This window comes from Oreochromis aureus, linkage group 16 (assembly GCF_013358895.1).
Source record: "Oreochromis aureus strain Israel breed Guangdong linkage group 16, ZZ_aureus, whole genome shotgun sequence".
NCBI lineage: Eukaryota > Metazoa > Chordata > Actinopteri > Cichliformes > Cichlidae > Oreochromis > Oreochromis aureus.
Window position 1 is genome coordinate 20,008,979 of NC_052957.1, and position 22,239 is coordinate 20,031,217.

The window sequence follows — 22,239 nt, forward strand, 5'->3', positions numbered from 1 at the left end:
CCTGGAGCCTGTTCACCATATGTCAGTGAACGTTTCCGCTGGATGAAATTGTAAATGGTTTGGTTTAAGGCCACATTTTTCACCATCTTGGATTATTTGCCACAGCAGCATACTAAGACAACACCTACTCCTTTAACTTTATTGTAAATTACCATCCATCGATTATCCAATTTCAGGGTCGCTGCAGGCCTGGAGCCTATGCCAGCTGTCTTAGGTGAGAGGCAGAGTACATGCTAGACAGGTGGCCAGCCTATCACAGGGCTAACGCAAAGGGACAAACAGCCATTCACGCTCCCATTCACACCCAAGTTAGAACTGTCAGTTAGCTGTCAGTACCTTGAGAAACCCACGCAACCAGGGAAATCATGCACGCTCCACTCAGCAAGGCCTCGGCGACCTGGTGGATTTGACCTCCTTGCTGTAAGGGAAAAGTGCTTACCGTTGCACCACCATGCTTTCTGTTAATTATAAATGACATAAAGATTAAATTTCAAACTGCAGATCAGCCCACAACCCTGGCTGCATGGTACACTGATGATACCAGGAGCATTAAAAGTGGGGAGAAAGGTGCGTGATTGTCACGATCCTCGAGTGTACTCGGAGTCGTTGCTGTTAGGGAGATACCACTTTGGTTGGGAGGGAATAATTAATAAATATAATGTATTACTACTACATATTTTGCAAACAGAGGTGTGATTTCTTGTCCTTGCTTTTAGATAATTATGAAGAAAATATTTTTGAATATGCAATAACAAGAATATCCAGTGAGTTAACTTTTAAAAATAAAAATCACTGATGGAACGTGCCAGTGTTTCAAAGAAGAGAAGGCCACCTGCTATACTCTTGAAAATCAGCTGATAAATATTTTGGTGGACAGGCTGACTTTTCCAGCTGGGTTCAAGTCAGACCCAGCTGATCTTCTCTCGGTTGAATATATATATTTTATTAATTTAGCCTTTTCACATTTACTTTGAAAGTAGGTTAGCATTTACCCATTTGAATTTTTGTTTTTTCCTTTTTTTGTTTCAGCTCCTTGGTGTGCAGCTTACCTGATCAGAATATTAGGGAATATTTGAAAAGCTCATTAACCGGAGAGTGGACACACACTGTCAAATATATATTTGACACTTAAATATCTTTACCTTTATACTGCGCTTTAACTTGGGTTTGTTTTTTCCTCATATTTTAGTATCAAAGCACATTTCAGCAGTAGAAGGATTTTTTTATGACATATAATTTTAGATCCCTCACTTGTTGTTTTTGCTGCTTTTATGGTCATCTACCAGAACCTCTTGCTCCACTGGGGTCAGACTCTATGGTCTCCCATTCCTCTAATCACAGAGTGTGCACAAATCATTTTCTTTTATCAGTATACATCCACTGTTAATAACCATGTGAGGCCACAATCTTCTCAGATGACACAAGCTGCCTCCGTCCTTGGATCTTTTTTTGTTTTTAAGAAAAGATGAAAATGCCACTTGTGATCCACATTCTGAAGTGGCTGTAAGTTTTGACAGATATGCCGTTTTTAGCTGCCAACAAAAAGATATTCATGAAGTTGGTCTTTTTTTTAGATGAGACGTTTGTTTATTCATGTTTCAAAACCTTTTCATTTATTTATAAATCATACAGCAAATTAAATTTTAAACATTTCGAACATTTATTAAAAGCAGGAGAAAAAAAGAATACATAAAAGGTCGCAGTGTTTACTGGCAGTATTAATATTGCGTTCATTCTCGGTGCTGTGCTAGTCATAGTAGGAAGGATATTACTCATCTCCGCAAACACAATCATCAAAACGTTGGGCAAACGTTCCTGAAATTTCTCAATATTCACAAAAGATGCTTTTGTTCTCAGTCATGTCATACAGTTGAAGCAGCTACTCTGCGATGAATCAGATTTTGACAGTAAGTTTGAAGTCTTCACTGTCCTTGTTCTATTGTTTCTGTCAACTTAAAAAAAAATCTTTTGATATTAAGTCTTTGTGAGAAGCCAAGCTGACTGGTTAAAATAAACAGAAGAAAAAGAAACAGATCAACATCAAATTAGGCCAAATCAGGAGAGGGGTCCTTCAGGTCGCTCCTCACATTCTCTCATCAATGCTTTCTGCAGACGAAGATGATGACACGGATGAGTTCTAAATAAGAGAAAACACAGACATTATTAAGGACAATGAGCTTTTTTCCTGTATGTTTTTAGTTCAGGGATGATTGAGAAAAGGTGATGAGAGGTATTTTATCAAGCAAATGAAAATACTGTAACCAAGGCCAAAATTCTACGGTTGTAGTACGAGCAGATTTAATGTTTACTACGCTCCTGATCTTAGTTTGGTGTGTTAGCATGCAAACAGCAGCCGCAGAGTACAGCTGACGATGATGGGAATGATGTTTTTTAAAGGCATTTGGTCATCAGCAGTGTCAGATAAATGTTACAGTTCATTCTTTGTCTTGTCTTCCTTGCAGCAGATGGCTGCCATTCCCCGAGCCTGGTTCTGCTAGATGTTTCTTCCTGTTAAAAGGAAGATTTTTTTCTTCACATCTTTGCCAAATGCTTGTTCATAGGGGTTTGTTTTATTGTTGGGCATTTCTTTGTATTATTGTAGAGTCTTTACCTTACAGTGCCTCGAGGCGACTGTTGTTTAGTGCTTTATAAATAAAACTGAATTGAATTCTGAGGAAAAGATGGATGTCTGAACAAGTTTCCTCTCATCCAGTCATCGAGTTATTTACACCAAACCTTGTAAACTTCACTGTGGCACTAAAAGGAAACCCAGGGGCTCCTCAGAGTCATTATAATTTATTCTCTGGGGAATATGAATGTTTTTGACACACCAGCATATGCTATAATGTTTTTGAAACAATTAAAAACCACTTCTCACCCTCTGTCTTTCTGGTTCAGTCGGGGTTGTAGGTCTTGCTTCCTCCTCTTCCTCCAGTCTCTCCCTCTTGCTGGCTTCTGGAGTTTTTGCACTGTGGACTTGAGCGTAAGATGTTTCCTCGAGGAGCTGGCGTGTGATAGGCACTCCTTGAGCTTTGAGCTTATCATAGACGCTCCTTTTAGCCACCAACATCTCCAGATAATTCCCACTGCCTTGGATAATCTTCACCACGTCATCATGATGGCTCTGCTCTACATTCACCCCGTTCACCTCAACCACAATGTCATCATTCTCCATGCCTACCTTGTCAGCTACTCCACCCTTCACCACCTGGAACACAGTGTGTCTTATCACTTATCAGTTGTGCTTAAAGTGGCAATGGTCAAATTGTGGACATTATTTAGAAGCCTTACATTTTGGAGGTAATGGCCGCACACTCCCAGGATGCTATTTAGATGAAAGCCAAAGCCATCTGAGGTCTTCTCCAGTTTACACAGTTTAGGCCTGAGTTCCTCTTTCCTCTCTGGAGCAGGCGTGCTTGATCGTGTAGGAATGGGTAAGTTAACAGCTTCTGTGTAACTGGGTGGTGAGTTGGAATCATTCATCTCCTCCATGTAAAGCAGAGGAGAAACTTTCCCCTGTGAATGATACAACATGATATAATTTAGACCACCTGCAGGGATTACTTAACAGACAAGATGTTGGCGCCCTGGCTCACCAGCTTATACACTTGGTCTGTGTCTTTGTCCACTACTAGGAGGCAACATTTGTTGCCACTCTGCTTGATCCTGTCTACCACCTCCTCGTGGCTGCAGCTCTCCACATCCCTGCCATCCACAGCCACCAGCCTGTCCTTTTCCTTCAGACGCGCTTTTTCTGCTGAACTGCCTCTCTCTATGTCCCTGATGAAGTGTCCTGCATGGAGTCATGGAGCACATTATTAAAATGCAGCCTTCTTTGGACAGTGTAATCTACAAAATATAGTCATTATAACCATGCCTGCTTGACTGGCCTCCTCTCTAAGGGTGAAGCCGTATCCATCAGATCCTTTGGTTATGTTGATGACGCGTGGTTCTCGAGGGAGGTACTTTGTTGTGGCTAACCACGAGCCAATCTTTGCATGAGTCTTCTGATAGAACTTGTCTGTTTCTTTGTCGACCAGTAGGAACATGATATGGCTGCCTGCCCGTCTAATTTTGTCCACTGCTCCATCGTGTGTGATGTTTTCTACGTTTTCCCCGTTGATCTCCACCAGACGGTCATTGAGTCTGACCCCTGCCCTTTCAGCTGTGCCTCCTGGGGTCACTTCTGTCATGAAAAGTCCATGCTCACCTAGACATGATGATAAAAAAAGGACATTTTTTAAACATAATTGGACAGTTTTCTCGATAGTTCTCTACAGACTAAAAAGAAAAAAGTCATCCCTTTTGAAGTTTAACCAAAATCCTAATTTTAATTTGTGATAATATCTTTTTGTATCTATTACTACTGAAATACCTTTCAAAGATAAGTGCAAAGAAAACACTGCAACAAGTTAGACATAACGTCCAGGTCTGACAAGTGAAATCTTTGCAAAGGTCTTTAAATCTTCATGCTGGAAGGTGACTCCAAAAGCAAATCACATAAAAGTCTATATTGAATGAGCATGGTTGTCTAACTATTTCTGTGACTGGAATATAACAGACTGTTGTCCGCACCAGGGTGAATCCTCTTGCCTGATGACAGCAGGGATAGGCTCATGCACAGTCTGAATGGGATAAGTGGAACAAAATGGATAGCTGGACAGAAGTCTGTAATGATACTTAAGCTCCCTTCAACACTATCATGATTATTTCTGGTTTTAGCCACTATCTTCAAGCCTTATTGGCGACTATACATATGAGGCATTAGGAAATGCTCTATTAGCAAATAAATACGCTTTTAGCTGGAACTTATGAACCACTGTAAGTGTCATATAAATGGGTACTTCCAAAGTTAAGCCATTCCAGTTTAGCAAATCTAAACTTCCACTGTCCAGCGTCAAATGGCTTTTATCACTATAAGTTGTACTCCTATGGCCTTTTTTATTCTAACACTTACTCAGAATTGGGAGTCCCTGCATCCTCTCCTTACCTTCAACTGAGCGAATAGAAAACCCAAAGCTTGAGCTGGACTTAACCAGGTAGCAGAGTTTGGGTTTTGGACGATGTTTTTCCACTCCATTGGCAACTGGCTTGCTTCCAGGGCTGGAAAGGTTTACTCCCTGGGCTTTTGCTTGCTTGTAGGAGGATTCATCTAGAATGTGGAACGTGACAGAGGTTCCACTGTTTTTCACCAGGTCCACCACCTGTCCAGGAAAAAAAGAAGAAGACTCTAAGAAAAGATGCTTGTCACAGCAGAACTGGTCTAAGAGTTGTTATTGATTTGATTAATGCACTGCAGTATTTCTACATCCTGCTCACTTCAGAATGCGAACGTTCATCGACAAATGTTCCATTGACCCGGAGGATGCGGTCTCCGTCTTTCATGCCAGCCAGCTCAGCTGGACCTCCCATTTCCAAGCAGCGGATCAGGTGACCCTCCTCGCCATTCTCCACCCTCAGATAGAAGCCAAATGTCTGTTTTGGTTTCTTGGATAGGGTAATCACCCGTGGCTTGTACCCAGCCATGTCCTAACAAAAAAGGTGAAAAGCACACACATGGCAATCACAGTGGTAAAGTCATAACATTAAATACACCTGTCACTACTAATGCTTAACTTACAGGCATATCTTTTTTTTTTTAACACCTCCCGCCCCCCGCCACCCTCCCCGTTGTTACTGCCGCTGGTCTTTTAAATATATAAGTAGAGTAGAAACTACTACTGGACCTCAAGGACCAGTAGGAGAGTTGCTTCAGATCAATAATCTTACAGTTAACCTTTCATGCTGGGTCTGCAACAGAAGTTAATGGTTAATAGAAGACATAGCTGACAGTGGTGATGACTCTCCATAAAAAAGCAGCTTGGACTTTGAATGCACAATAAGAACTTCTGCTGCAATTCTTGCTGGATTGTTATTCCTATACAGGAAGGTCATAAAGTTCTTGTCACTCTGTGTGTGCACATGTACTGGCTGAGTTATTCAGCCTTTTGTATGGCTGAATAAACGAAAAATGGCTAAAAACAACGACTTTATTTAAGCAGGCAGGTTAGAATAATTTTTTTGTTTGTATTCCTTATACCTTTACTTTAAAAAAAAAAAGTTTTTACCTGTCCTAAATTTAAGTGTATAGAATTTATGTTTTCACTGAATGCAATATTCGAACCATATGAGTTTAGCATCTTAAAGATTACACTGTTTATAGATCCGGTATCCAAATAATAACAAATTTATGTCTATAATCTCAATAATGACTTATAACAGTTTACTATAACACAAGCAACACAGCTCACCCCGAAGAAACACTCATCCTCAAGACAAGACAACATTTTCCATTATTCTTAAAATGAATTTATAAGATAGCATAGATCTAGTTTTGAATGTGACATTGAAAAATTTTAACTAACTACACAAAATTACATACAGCGTAGTTGTTTATAATATACTCACCAGCCTGTCTCTCCTGGCGTCTGAATCTCAAAGGAGAGCTCACCTGTTACTGTCTAGCTGTTATCTATGTATCTTTAACCTGTCTACCTCCTCCTTCCCGCCCCTTTTCCTTCCCCTTCAGGGACTTTGACATGCCAAAGGTTAGCCTAAAGGCTGAGTTATTTAACAGTTTCTAGGCTCGCAAATATCTGCAGAGGCATTACAAGGTGGGCAGTCAGCTGTTTAGTGGTCAAAGGTATAAAATGCAGGTGGCAAAAAAAACAATGTACAATCCTTGCAGCACACAGTTATTACAGCATTGTGAAATTCGAGTTTTAATCACTAACACAGTATTGTGAAATGACTACAAAAATGCACAATTTAATTGCATAATTTAATTTTTACTTGAATGAAAAAAATGATGGCGTACTTATTAAAACTTGACAAAGAATGACCTAAATTGTGTTATTCTAGCAAAAAGGTCAATAAATTTGCATGCAGTAGTACTTAAAAAGCCAGTTCATGTAATGTAAATATAATCATTAGAGATGAGGATCAGGAGCTGGTTCTTGTGGAGAACCTGTTCCCAGTTGTTCAGTTACTTTGATTTCTGAGTTTGCCCGCCTATCGAGCCCACTTATTGGTTTCATTTGCACTTGTGCTAATCAGCTAATTTCAGTTTGTGTGCCGGAGGAGGAAATTCGTTTTTACAGTTTCTACAGTGTGGATATGAACATTTTGTTTATAGTTTATTGGACAAAAGGAGGAGAGCCCAGTGTTTAAGTGCAAACTGCATCCAGGACAGAATACAACTTCTGCTCTTTGCAAGCACCTGCGCAAACAGTATGCTAACACTAAGTTAGCCAAGAACCCAGAGTGATGTTAAAGCTGAGTGAATGCCGACCCCATCCCAGCAGCCAGACCTTGAACTTCAACAGGTAACAAAGCCAGTGATGAGCAATCAGGCTGAAGCTTACCTTTCTGTTCATGTTTCTAACGTAGAATCACTATGATGATCGCTTTAAAGTCTTTTTGTGCTGATTTTCATCCTTGCTTTATGCTGTCAGCTTTGTGTTCATACCTAAATATTAAGAAAGCGAAAGACCTCACGTGTGTCCTCATTAGGAAAGGTTGGGACTGCAGCCTACAGGATTATATTTTGTTAAATAGTATTTATGAAACAATGAGTTTCAGGTCATTTTAATGAGTAACATGAAAGTTACTTAATAGTGTAAAAATTACTTTCCCCTGGGAGTAATTAAGTAGCGTACTGCATTACTTTTAATTACTGTGTTATGTGTAATTTGTGCAATACATTACTTTTTATGAGTAATGATCCCAACACTGATCACAACAAATAGGGGAAATACCTACAACAGGCACAGACACTTGTATGCAATTAATTTGCATGAATGTAATGTCTTTGATATGGTGCTTAGGGATGGCAGTGACTCTCAAAGTGGAGCAAATGAGAAGCCAATGAGAATCAATAAAAGAACTGATAAGGAACAGAATATATAAATATGGACAATGAAATCGGAATTGCTAAGTTCTTATCAATACACGTCCCTGATAATTACCCATGTGGGTGTTTCTCTTACAGTTACACACCTCAAAGCTGCAGTGTTTGCATTATGGCACATTCAATCCAGTCTCATTCAACAAATGTGTCATAAACTCCACCCTCAAGGTCATAATGTTCAAATCTAATTCTAATGGTTTTATTGTGATGATATGGTGTCTCTTGAGACATGCAGTACTGCACAAATGTCTTGAGCAACACTTCCTTTTTTTTCTAGGAAATGTAAACTAGATCTAGTGATTTAATGAATCACAAAAGAAAATACAGTACATAATGCTAAACAGACAGGGTTAGTGTGTTTGGGATCACTGTCATATTGAAAAATGTGGCTGTTGTTATTCAAATGTTATTGCATGGTGAATCAAAATCTAAAGGTATTTTTCTGTGTTCGTAACTCCATCAATTTTGACAACATCCCCAACACTATGGGCCTCTAATGTGTTTTTACAGTAGTCACTCGCCTTTGTTCCTCTCTCCTGACCTCTTCTGTAAATACTGATGGTGATTAAAAATCAAGAATTTAAAATTTGGAGTCATCACTCCATTAACCCTTATTCGAGCTGTTTACAGTTCATTTCTTATGTAATTTGGCATACCTCAGCTTTTTCCTCAATAATTCCTTCTTGACAGCCACTGAGATAATTTTTGGTGAGGCTTCATTGAACAGTATGTGGATCAACTGAAGGTCCAGAATCATGTCTCAAGTCCTTTGTTAGGTCTTTGCTTTGATGGTTTTCTGTTTCATAGCCACATGACTTTCAAATATTGTTATCTGCTGCAGATAGTTTTTTAGCCCAGTGTCCAATTTCCTCAATTTTTTTGAGGACACACTGCACACCATACTGAAATATACCAAGTTTTTAGGTAATACCTCTATGGGAATTACCTTGTTGGTGCAAAAATGGTATTTTATGCCTATCAAACAGCATTTTTTTTCATAGATTCAATGAAAGAAATGGAAAGCAGCCAATGTCCAAAGAAAAACTTGGACAACTGTTGATCAAGCCACTATAAAATCTTTTTAATACATCCGGCTCACTGGAAGCAAAATATTAAGAAATTATGGGCCAAGACTGTTGCACAGTACCTTAATGAAGGGACAGAACAACACTGGACTAGCTATCCATTCTGTCAGCATAGATACATGTATAAAATAATGTGTCCAGGAAGTTTGCTCTCACTAGCATTCATTGATTCTTTAAGAGTCTGAGACCCAGGGGTTAATTGGTCTCGTTTTCCAAAAAACAGCTTCACAAATTCCACCTTAGTGTCACCACTGGTTAAAAATTCCCCTCTGTACCTCTTTTCCATGTCATTACTTAAAATGGTAAGGATTAAATGTTGACTTGACTAGTTTTCTAACAAAGTGGACTGAAGGGGGTCATTTATTTTTTTAGTAAAGATCTTCGTGGTGTAAAAAAATTCAAGATAGGATTGGTCGCAGTTAAGTTTTAATGTTTGTTGTTAACCTGGTCGTAACTCTGGATGTAAAAAGCAGTTATACAATGGCACAAAGGTGACAACCAAGGCAAAATCTGCAAAAGAAAAGTTTTATTCATTACCAAACTGGTGTCTGCAGCAAGATTTTGTTGTCAATATCTTTTTAAATGTTTTATTGTTACTGCTACTCAGAATTCGGTTCTGGTAGTGTCCTCTCTTTCTCAAGGCCTCTGAGGAGGCCACAAAGTAGATTTTAATTTGCAGTTCCTCTCCATGTCTTTGAACAGAAATTATTTCTGCACTGAGTAGACGGTCAAAACAAATATGAATGCTGTGGACTGCCAATGATGAGACTGCGCAATATAACACAGGAACTTTTATAGCAGCGCTTTATGCAAATGATGTCCTGACATGTTCAGATTTTTAGTGATACTTAACAATGTATTATTTTATTTGACTTATTATCTATGTATAATTTTGTTTTTATTTTATTACTATGTGCATACACACTGAGAGTTACCTTGTGTATGTCATGCTGAAAGGAAATAATTACTTTAGAGTCCCAAAATTACATTAATTTGTATGCACAGAACCAAACTGCCTCTGGCAAGTTCATCTTCGAAAAAAATCTCTAGATATATTTATTGATTTTGCATAAATGCAGAAAGAAATCCTGAGTCACACTTGCAAGGTGATATTAAAACTTCCACACATGTATGAGATCCAAATATCTCGCCAGGTAACATCCACAAAGGTGTGTATCCCTTTAAAAAAAAAGAAAAGAAAATACAAGGTCTCATTTCCAGCTTACATCTTTACTATAACATAACCTATGCATCCAACATCTATCAAGCACATCTGGTTGAAAACCCTTTTCGTCACTGCTTTGAACTTGCATTAGTCTCCCTCCCCCCAGTATAATTTTCCTCCTTTTTTTGGCACACTGCTACCTTTTATAGCGCATTACCACCAACAACAGTAATGTATATTGACTGATGTGCAGACCTGCTGGTGGAAAGATGTATGGATATCCATTACCATCCTTCAGCAGTCCACAGAAATGTGAATCACATCACTCCACGCTTTTACTGTATGGATATAATTGTTGGTGCAATGCTAGAGCCATCCCGTTGAATGTTACTCTAGAGCACTTACCTTTAACAATAAACTGAATTATGTGTATTCAATACCTTCCACCTCTTCTACAGTAAACTGTGACAAAGTAGACATTGTTGCTGTTTTGTTTTCATCTACTGTTGAAAGCTCCTTTTACTGGGAATAAACTATTCCAAGGATTCCCCTCATGGCACTAACATTGTTTTAGCTGGTTTGGTCCTAACATCACTTAGGATCAATGTCTCACTGCACCCGTGAGAAGCAAATGAAAGATCATATTAGTGTCATATTAGTGAGGTTTGCATTACTGATCTAATGCTTCTCGTTTGTATGTCTGCAATATTTCTGATTTAAGCAAGTTATTTTGAAGAAGCCTCTGTTAGACTAGGTCATTGTCCCTGGGGGTTCCTGGAACCAATTTTGAGAGCCAGTGCTTTAGTAAATACTATACTGATGTAAAAAGTATGACGAGGTCTGTTTGTGACAACATGGTGAGACCGACAACAGGAAATGGCAGAATTTGTGCGCCGGAGACTTCAATCTTTCTGCCTGTGCACCTGAACACTCAGATACCCAATAGGGGTGTACGTACCTCCTGACCAGGCACTTATTACTGTTGATGGGTTGGCACACTGAGCTTTCCGATTATAACTCACACACACACACACACACACACACACACACACACACACACACACACACACACACACACACACACACACACACACACACACACAATACCAGTTTGGAGCCAGGTTTGAACAATTGATCTCAAGGGTTTAGGAGCCACAACCTGAGGGGAGATGAGTGGAAAGAGGCAGAAATCCGTTTCAGCTTGGCTTATTGCTGATGCGTTCACTATCCATCACCTCTTGTCATCACCTTGAATTTGCCAGAAAAAAAACACACAAACTTTGTCTTTTTGTGATGATTGATGGATTTTCCAAAGAAGCTGTTGATTATTGAATATGGAACATAATGTCATATATATAAAATATAGCTATACAAGAATATACAAAATATGCATTTATTATTTAAACAAAAGTCATAGACATCAGCCTCAAAGTGCCACCCAAGAAGTGGTTGCCTCCAACCTGTCCTAATCAGCAGGGACGCGTCGGTAATCAACATGTCATGCCAGTATGCGATTACGATGCCCAACGGGGAGCACTATTCTCTCTCTTCATTCTGATTGGCATCCTCACATGGCTTGTTTATCTGGGCTAAGTGGCTGTGCACATGACCTGCCCGAGCCAGCTAATTAGACCAGGAGAAAGATTAGAGATGGGCTGCTTGTAATAATATCCCCCTCCATTTATTCTGGAAATCATTTGAGTGTTCAGGGGGCAAACAGTGGCTTCCCAGTAATAACACCCTTCAGAGAGCAGTGACATTTTAACTTAACAAATGTGCAAGTGGCGCTGAAGACACAGTGTCTGTTGCCTTTTAGGGAAAAAAAGGAGACATGTAATGTGTCCAGACTCAAGGCAGATACTACTGTATATCCATATTTCATCCCTAGTTCAGGAAAATATAATGATGAAACCGAAGAACCTGACTTAAAAATAGTATCTTTAATGTATGAGACCCCAATAAAATGACAAGAAAGAGTTCCCATAATCAGAGCTATAATCCAGACTATCGAGGATTTGCTAGCAGAGCACCAAAAACATTCTGTCATTTAACAATATTGTTATTTAAAGACATCAAATCATATTGACACACTGCCTGAGAGCACAGACACATGCACTTTAGCTTTTTTTTTTTTAACAAAGATATGAATCTGCACACAAAAGAATAAAAGAAGAGAGCCCAAAAGAGACCAAAGTAGAATCAAAAGATGGTAAAAATAAGAATGAAAACCACACACTCTCCCACTCTCCAATTTGTTCTTTTCAGAAATGATGAAGAGCACTCGATACACGATGTTACTGCAGAAGTACAGCTAGGTATACAGTAGTAATGGGAACAAGCATTTCCAAGCCATGGGAGCTACAAGTACCTTTCAAAAAAAAAAGAAAAAAAAAAGAGGGCAAGACCGCCATGTGACAGTGAATTCATGAGCCCAAAGTTCAGTTTCAGGTGTGACATTAGGTCGGTCTGCCAAAACCATTCTCCTGAAGCGTTAGGCAACTTCCAGTGTGGGTAGGATGAGTGTACAGGCAATAAAAGAGGTAAAGGCCAAGACATTTAAGGCATTTAGTTTTTCCAGAATCCTCTAAGGGCGGCAGGGTGTTATGGTGGTCAGCACTGTTGCCTCACAGCAAGAAGATCGTGGGTTCCAGGCCAATGCCTTTCTGTGTGGAGACTGTATGTTCTTCCTGTGTCTGCATGAGTTCTCCCCAGGTAATCTAGTTTCCTCCCACATGTTCATTCTTTCATAAAAGTGGTTATTTGTTACATAACATCTCAACACACGGAAAAGTAACCACTCACAAGTCCCATTCAGTTTTACATTCAGAGGATTAAACTCAGCCAGAGAAAGAATCTAAGTGATGGCGATTCTTGGTGGCTAAAAACTTCCAAAAGAAATGCACATTCATAACACAAAGGAGTTCTTAAGAGAACACGGGAAGCATCAACAGACAATGAAACAAAGATGGGTGAAATAACACAAGCGGGAACCAAAACACGATCACCCAATACTGAAACAATAAACCAACAGACAGAGATGATGAGGAAATGGTTACAAAAAAATAGTGGCACAGCAAATTCAACAGAATAACCAGGATCAGGACCAAACAAAAGCCTTTACTGAGATTTCAACTGTACTATCAGTTCTGCCAGAATAACCAGTGTGGGTGTTTTGTCACTTCTTTCCACAGATGACTGTTAACAGAATAGATCTTAGTGTTTTTCAAATGTTCAAGTCAGACGAATAAAACTGCTTCTGCTGGGGGAAGGCTTGAAGCTGAAATGGTTAAACGAAACTGCTGGTAGCAAATAAATCAAGTCACACACAGAGAGAGTTCTACATCAACCATAAATGCTGATGAGGAGCAATTAAGAGAGTAATCAAATGAGTGCAGATGAAAATATTACAACACACACAGCCAGAGGGCAGGCGGCATGGCAAAAAATGCAAAATAAGTATGCAGAAAACCCATTTGGCATTTCTTAATAACATAAGATCTAATTAGTTCAAGTGAAGGGGTTAAAGAGGTAATGATGATGATTTTGATAATCATGCACCAGATATTATAGGGAGGAAGTCTATCACACACGCGTTTAGAAACTGCACTGATGTATTCTGCAGCTCAAACCTTTGTTAGTCAAGAGAGATTTGCAACAAGATGACCGGAAATCCGCTCAGACCTGCCACATGGGGGCGGTGGCGTGCATGTAAAAACCACAAAACCGCCTACAGTCCGTCAACCCTTAAATAAGGTGAAAACGTCCTCGCTCTTAATTGAATTACCACAAGCACCTTCACACTATGGAACAAATAGTCAAATATGAGTGTAAGTGACGGCAGTAAAGTAATAATAATCAAAAACCTGAACGCAATGAGTCATGTTTTTCTTTCTTCTCTTCTCTCTATTCACCCAGGTCTCATTCATTTGAATCTCCCCTGCTGCTTCCATATTAAATCCTTGACTATTTTGTAAAGTTCAAGAGGTCTTAAGCGTTTTAGGACTATCACTATTTAGATATTGAAAGGGAACTGAGTGCTTTTCCCCTAACACAATGTTTCAGTACTCATTGCTTCAGGCTCATGGTGCTGCGAGAAAATGATGAATGGTTTTCATTTTATGGTTCACCCCGACTTTTTTTCTTTCTTTTAATCGAGACAAACAATGCTGCCTCTTGAGAAGCTGTGAGGCTATTATAAATATGTTCGTGTATGAGTTACACACATAAAAAACGAATCAGGCTTTTCTTATTCCCACTGCTCACACACAGACGCACACAAACCACACGCCCTTTATGACAGCAGTCCGCGACTCTGGCAGTTCATTTGGCAAAAGCGCAGCAGCGCGCCGCGCTCACCTCTCCTGGTGCGCACCAGCCCTCGATTAACGCGCGATGCCCACTGAGACACATCTACAGTAACCGAGAAGGAGTGAAAAAATAAAAGAAAGGAAATTAATCTACGTTTTTTTTTTTATTTTTACATTTTTATTTTCTTTTGCAAATTGGGAAAAAGACAACTTATACCTCATTCAGTCAGTGTGATGGACAGTGGATGCAGGGTAGTGTTATTTGACACTTTAAAGGCTCGAATTCCCTTTATTTTTTTTCTAATATTAGACGGCATCAACTTACGCTGCGAACATTAAAACAGAATCATGGCTGACTATGTGAGAAATGAGACATCCATCAACCCCGAGTGCGTCGTAGCGCAGGTCGACGCGCTGAAGAACGGAGCGGGTAACGGGAGCTTGGAGGCAACAAACATCGCCTGCGGCAACGCGTCCACACTCCTCATACCTCAGCGTGCGAGGCAGAGAGGTGAGCGCGCACGCATATAGCTCATCTTTTAATGAAATGTGCCACCATAATGTCTCTTTATTTAATTTTAACGTGCTATTATCTGTACTGAAGCATTGCATACATTCGCAGACTGTATGCAATGTCCAACTTAAGTTTAATTTGTAGTATTGACTTCATTGGGATGTGATGGGACTGGTGAGCTCTGAGTTCAGAGAAACTAAAACTGATTGTTTTTGATTTTCAAGTCCTTGAAATGACAACAGATAAAATAAGAATCTGTGCTTTTAACAACTTAAGGTAAAACATTTTGTGCTTAACATTTGGAGGTGACAAACTCACTTTCTGTGTGATACCATTTCAGTCTTTAGGATTTAGCAGTTTATTGGAAGTATATGGAGGTCTGTTAATACTTTTTTTTTACAGTAAGGCTGGTTTTTTAGATTCTATTTATTTAAAGCAAAAAAAGTGTACAGAGCAGCAGTGAATTACAGATCAAAGAGGATGCACACAGACAGAGAGGCACATCTAATCCTGGCCACACAGGGGATTTATTCATAAAAAAAAAGTCACATCAGGGCTGTGCCTCACGGTCATCCCAGTCCAATGTGCCATCTCTGTTCCTAAAGCATTTTAATGCACTTCATCCAAATTGTGATGAGAACAGAGCACCTCTTATGCATAGACTGCCCCCACCCCCCATGTAAATCTATAAATTTTGGAGGAAAAAAGGGACATTTGAGTGCATCATCACACTTGCAATTTCCTGTGCCCTGTTTCCAGCTGCTACATTATCAATCAATCTTCACTCCTCAGAATTTGTCAGTGTTTCTGTGTTTGGATGAGGTGGTTTTGCCACATGTGCCTATGCTTGTGTGTGTATGTGAGCATCATTGTGTCAGTATTCTTTTATATAAATGACAGATACCTGTACCCCTTTTATAAGACTTTAAACTGTAGTACATTGTAGGCGATGATGATTGATTTGCCTCTCTCTCAATCATTCCCATCATTACACGCGATCTTTTACACCTCCCAGTGGTAAGTAATTTCAAACTGAGGCTGAATTAGAACACTGCAAATTACAAGCCCACTGAGGGCACATCTAACAAGTACAGATCAATGCAAGGTGGTTTGTGTCTCCCGAGCCTGGCAGCAGATGTGTTTGATATATTATATGCAGCAAACTAAGATATTTTCTTTCCCTCACAACATGTCAATCACTCCTTCAAATCAGGCCGTTCTTTCTCTCTGGTTAATATTCTCACTGTATCTCCTAACTGCACTTCATACTGATCTCAGATGATCATATAAATAGATGAAATTAAAGTGTCGGACCCAGTGCAGCTGCTGTCACCGTCATTTCTCACTCCGTCACTCCCAAATTGATTGCTTCTCCACCTCTGTCAATCATTCTTCATTCATCTCCTCTTTCTGCCCTTCTGTGTTTATCAGGCAGATTGAGTTGCATCACTGTCAGACTTTGAAAGAGTTACGTATGTTTTATGCAGATTGGTGACCTCAAGGAGCGTGCCGTGGACCACATGTAGTCTGCAGGGATTTAGTAAATTTATCCTTCCTCAATGGATGACATTTATTTTGATCAGTGAGATATCTCCAGTCCAGGATCCTCCTGTTTGCCAAAGAGTGTTTTTAATATAAGGCATTTGATAGGTGGATAAGAGGAGAAGGTACACTAAAAGTCAAGCTATGATACTGCATGATTTACAGTAGGTTGCGATTGATATTTGCCATAAAAATGGAAAACACAAAGGGAAATTGCTGTAAGTATTAAATGGGAGAATTTAATGCACATTTTTTGAAGACAGAAATATGACACAAAATTGTTGGAATAACCTGGTAACAAAAAAAGGGTACCTCTGCAAAATGTCTATGTACATCCGCCGCTTTGTGAGCATTTCACCATGGATACTGGCATTCACCCCTGAGTGAGGCACAAAGTGGGAGCGAGCGCATGTCAAAGTAAGGCCAAACCTGTGCAAGCTCCAGGTGGAAACATGTTGCTCGACTGCAGACACCTTTCAAAATGGTTTCACACTCAACACAGTCCAGGTGTTGTTTCAGATTTGAAAGAAAAAAATAACAAAACAAAAAGCGAGAAAAAAAAGGTAAAAAAACAAAAAGACACCTTCGTATTCTCTAAGGGCTTCACAGCACATGGATTTACATCATCGCTGTAGACTTCAGTTACTGTGGCTTCACAGGAAGCTTGTTACACGTTGCTTGGTTTTCATTAATAGAATCAATAAAAATGTTTATACTTTATCTAGGATACTGGAAAACCGGCGCATAATTTGTCACTCAAGCGGCGGGAGGCAATTTCTGGAGAGGATGATGAAAAATAATGAAAGAGGGGTCTGTTGTCAGTGCCAGGAGCAAACCACCATTTCAAATCTGTTTTCAGAAAGCAGTTTATGCAAAACAAAAGGTGTCTAGTAAACAAAAAAAAACCCAAGGTAAAATGTACAAAAATGTAACCATTTTTCCTTCCATTTCTTCTTTTTCTCCCACCACTTCTCTCAGCGCTCCATCTACTGTCGCTCACACCCTCGCTTCTCACTCTGCCTGTGAGAGCTGAGGTGTTTAATACATGCCTGCGCTGTGGGACAAGCAGCAAACCTAATGTTCTGCATGCTGACCGCTGTGATGGGAGACTCTGTGGATTGCATGCTGTAGTCTGTCAGTCAGCAGTAAATGGGTTTGCTCGTTGCCACGATCAACTGTTCGGTTGGCGGTGGGGGTGGGTTGGGGGTTGTTGACTTAGTGACAAGGCTTAGGTGGCATTTACCCTGCTGGATTAGCCACTAGCTGTGACATTTACCAATACCTAGGTCTAACAGGAGACGAGCCAGCTTTCCTCTCACAGGCGCAGCGACACGAGGGCATACTGGGATTTAAAACGATGGGTGTTGCATATGTTTAAGAGACTGATGAAGTGTGGGGTTAATCTATAATATCTTGTATAGATACTGGTTGCGAGAAACATATGAAACCTTTAATAGTCATTAACGAAATACAAACTTTAACATATTAAATAACAGGCTTACTTTACTATTCACTTGAATTGTTACAGGTGTTGTTGTTAACATCTGCTCTGCAGCGTTTAAACAGCACTTTAATGGCTGGTAAGTTGTTATTAATGACATGTTAGATATGCTGTCGCACATTATTTGCACATTTGTTCTGCATTAAAAAAAAAAAGTGTAACAATCAATGGTGTCCAATACAGCCCACATCTTGCGTGCACTCTGTGTGATCTACCCAAATTCAGAGACGTATCTCTCTATGACATAGTGAAACAATATGTACTGGTAATGGAGCCGAACAAGAAATAAATGACACATGATCTAAAGTAGCATATCTGGCCTCTTTCGAATAATTGCAAGCAGAAAACCCCCAGCAGTTAAAACAAAGTGATTTTTCCTGCAGTCTGTAAACAGAGAGCAGACTGTGTGTCAGCGTCAGTGGCCAGACGTGGATGTGCTACAGGCTTCCCTTCTGTCATTTGGCTCTTTAAACTGAAAAGACTTTTGGTTTAGCTGGGTACAAACAAAGCCTTGCCAAATGGTCAGTGTTGGTTTCAGTAATAACTTCCTATCTATAGAGTAATTTCCTGCAACATTAACCATTACATGATATTTCTCTGCCTCACTGGCAGCTCTGGCCTCTGCGTTATGTTTGTGTCTGTCCGTATGTGTCTGATTTGATGTTTTTTCCTATCTGGCCCATTGTGCTGTATAACAGGAAAACCAGACGCAAATTTTCAGGCCAGATTTTCAGGCCAGAATTCAAATATGCTGATAATTACAAAAATTCAGACTAATATGTAACTTCCTGAGGTCTAAGTTGTCATTTCTCATTTTATAAAATTGTTTTCTTAAGTCTCCCAAGGGTAAAAAGAAAACAATCATTCCACGAAAAAAAAAAAAATTTCCACCCCAACCATTTTGCCTTTCTCTAAAATATAGCGTAATGGCGTGGTAATGTTAGCTTGGCTCAAAGCTCAGTATACAGTGATGAAGTGATGACATTTTACAGTGTAAAGAAGTATTTGCCCCTTCCTGATTTCTTTCTCTTTTTTGTTTGCATATATTTCACACTTAGATTCAGATGGTCAAACAAATTTTAATATTACAAAAATACCGTTTTTAATGCATGATTTCATTTATTACGGGAAAAAGCTATTATACCGACTTGGCCGGTATGAAGTAAACTGGAGGTTACTGCCTTATTTTGAAGGGTATAGCGGATGTCTTGGTCATGATTGCTAACTTGATGCTATGGAGGGGCTAGTGTATCTAAAAAAATTTTTTAAAAGCAACCAAATAAAAATCAGCATATTATTCCATGATCACGAGAAACTCAAGAACAGCTAAGAAAAAAATTGTTGACATCTATCTGTCTGGAAAGGATTACAATGCCATTTCTAAGGCTTTGAAACTCCAGTCAAACACAGTGAGAGCCATTATCCACAAATGGAGAAAACATGGAACAGTAGGAACCTTCCCAGGAGTGGTGTGCCAAACTACTCCAAGACTATATTGATGACTCATCCAGGAGATCAGAAAAGAACCCAGAACATCTTTTAAAGAACTGCAGGCCTCACTTGGTCCAGCTAAGGTCAAAGTTCATGATTCAACAATAAGAAAGAGACTTGGCAAAAATAGGAGAGTTCAAGGAGAAAACTACTGCTGACCAAAAAGAACACAAAGGTTCGTCTCAGATTTGCTATAAACCATCTTGATGACCCACAAGACTTTTGGAAAAATATTTTGTGGATTGATGAAGGTAGATTTTTTGGAAGGTTTGAGTCCCGTTACATCTGGTGGAAAACTAATAAAGCATTTCATAAAATGAACATGATAACAATTGTCAAACATGGTGGTGGTAGTGTGATGTTCTGGGGCTCCTTTGCTGCTTCCGGACAGCTGTAACCAGGAATTTTACTCGCTACCAGAAAATCCAGTGTGACTGAATTAAAACAATTCGGGAAAAAACGTGAGCAAAAATTCCTCCACATTGTTGTGAAAGACTCGGTGCCGGTTGCACTTTCTCCCAAGAGTGGCACAAGTTATCAAGTTTAGAAGGCAATTACTTTTTCACACAGGGCCAAACAGTTCTGGGTAACTTTTACCCTTAATAAATGAAATCATCATTTAAACAATGCATTTTTAAATTCTTGTCTAAAGTCAAAATTTGGTTGACAAGCTGAAACATGTAAGTGACAAGTGCAAAAAAGTAAGGAATGAGGAAGCACTGTGCATCCGAAAAGACCGTGGACACATAACTGCAGATGTAAATTGCAACATAAAGCTTTAGTGCTTTAATCTTTCTTAAGCACTAATTCTTTAGAAATGACTAATTAGCACTAGTGACTAAGGCTAGTATAAAATTACATTAAGATGTTAGTTTCATGTTGGATCTATTTTCTGGAAGATACAGTGATGAGAAAGAAGGCAAAAGTAACCAGAAGGAAAAGGATGAATAAAATGTGCTTTGGGGGTTACCCTGCACCATCTCAACTACAATACAACAGGTTAAAAGATTGTTCTTTCATCATATCTTGTCAACTACTATTTTGTTTCTTACCTTTATTTAAGATATTTTAACCATATAGACTAAATGTGTTAAATCAAGAGATGGGCCCATTTTCACAAGAGAAGATTTCACTGTATGAAAAATGCACAGACCGTAGAGCCCGTTGGTTCAGTTTGTTGAAGTAAGCACTAGTCATCAAATTCTGAATCATCCACCCCCATTTTTTTTAATTACAGTCATAAATTACATCTGGCCACGTATAATATACCTATAGCACCTCTACAGGGAAGGTTTACTGATTTGAGGAGTTCATTATGTGATTTTTCTTTAGTTTTGCAAAAGCTCAACAATGCTTATATTTCCTTTGTCATTTACTTTCCCTTCATACCTCATGATGTTCATCTGCTTAATTGATCAGATTACATAGTAATCATTACCCAATGAATCATAAATAAATGGCAAATAAGTAGCTTTGGTTCAGCATACCGTGTTCATAAAATACCATCAGGTAGCTGGTAAAACTACTCTAAAGACACACCTTGAATAATTGAGCTGCAGCTGATTTGCATTTAAGAGTTAGTGGAGAGCAAATACAGATTTGAAAGACAGTGAAAAAAAACATGTAATGAATGATAGCGTTACTCAGTCAGTCCGGATGTGTAGATATGAGTCTGTCTTGAAGCATGCTCATTCATCCAGGTAAGTAAATTCCGAAGGGTTGATTCTGTTCATCTGGACGTAGCGTTTTCAGTGGGAGAAACGTTTCGTCACTCATCCAAGTGACTTCTTCAGTCTCAGCTGACTGCAGGTTTCCCCAATCTTATAAACAGTACATTTGCATAATGACTGAAACCAGCCCACTGAAGGAACAATGGGCTGGGAGGTCAGTTCCTTGAATATCAATGATGATGGTCACGGAATTGATCATCATCAGTTGATGTGAGATCAGGAACTGACTCCCCACCCCATTGTTCCTTCAGTGGTGCTGGTTTCAGTCATTGTCCAAATCTACTGTTTATAAGGTTTGGGGAAACCTACAGTCAGCTTAGACTGAAGAAGTCACTTGGATGAGTGACGAAACGTTTCTCCCACTGAAAACGCTACGTCCAGATGAACAGAATCAACCCTTTGTGGCTATATATGAGTCTGTTTTGCAATATCTTCACCACCTTAAAAAGAAGTTATTATCAGAAGTTCAAGTAACAACAATATTAATTTTAGCATTTAAACAGACTTGTTGAGCACCGCATTTTCATTTTGCGGCACTAATCAGCCCAGCGAGACTGTGAATCAGAAGACCGCAGTATTAGAGTGCTCCCTTTGCAGACATGTTATTGGCCCGTGTGAGAGAAAGGTAAAATATTAAGAATGCCTCCATTCTACACTGACGAGCCAAGTAGCAGCTACTGCGAAGACTGTCCTGAAGGAACTGGTAAATGTGCTCAGGGAGTTATCAGCGAGCACACAGGAAAGCTAATTGGCTTTGATTAGGCAGAAGCCAGTGTAACATATTTCATTAAGCAAGAGAGGGTGAAAGAGAGATAAGACAGTAATGAAGGAGAGTGTTGCTTCCTCTTTCTTGCCAATCATGTGTCTCCGTATTTCCATTCTGCTTTTGCGCCCACAATGCAAATGTAACAATTTCAGTGGCTGCAGTTTGCATGTCTGTTATTAGCACACCCACC

The 22,239-nt window shown here is 39.4% G+C and overlaps 2 protein-coding genes across 3 annotated transcripts in view; one reads left to right on the forward strand and one right to left on the reverse strand.

Annotated features, from left to right (window-relative positions):
- Window positions 1-1,564: 1,564 nt before the first annotated feature.
- On the reverse strand, window positions 1,565-6,541 carry pdzk1 (PDZ domain containing 1). The gene is made up of 8 exons (XM_031734474.2): window positions 6,448-6,541; window positions 5,320-5,529; window positions 4,991-5,204; window positions 3,878-4,210; window positions 3,597-3,793; window positions 3,292-3,516; window positions 2,879-3,208; window positions 1,565-2,137 (listed from the first exon to the last, which is right to left on the reverse strand). The coding sequence occupies exons 2-8, from the start codon at window positions 5,524-5,526 to the stop codon at window positions 2,084-2,086; spliced, it is 1,560 nt and encodes a 519-aa protein (XP_031590334.1). The 5' UTR covers window positions 5,527-5,529; window positions 6,448-6,541; the 3' UTR covers window positions 1,565-2,083.
- Window positions 6,542-7,323: 782 nt separating this feature from the next.
- The window catches only part of LOC116316146 (cholecystokinin receptor), a 33,593-nt gene continuing 18,677 nt past the window's right edge, over window positions 7,324-22,239 (forward strand). Inside the window, exon 1 of one of the 2 annotated variants that reach the window (XM_039599733.1) lies at window positions 7,324-7,364. Coding sequence is in view for 1 of the 2 variants with exons in the window: in XM_031734652.2 (XP_031590512.1) it covers window positions 14,854-15,016 (163 nt within the window). In the remaining variant the exon portion in view is untranslated. Of the gene's footprint in view, window positions 7,365-14,543; window positions 15,017-22,239 lie in introns of those variants that run through there. The other variant, XM_031734652.2, reaches the window with a different exon arrangement.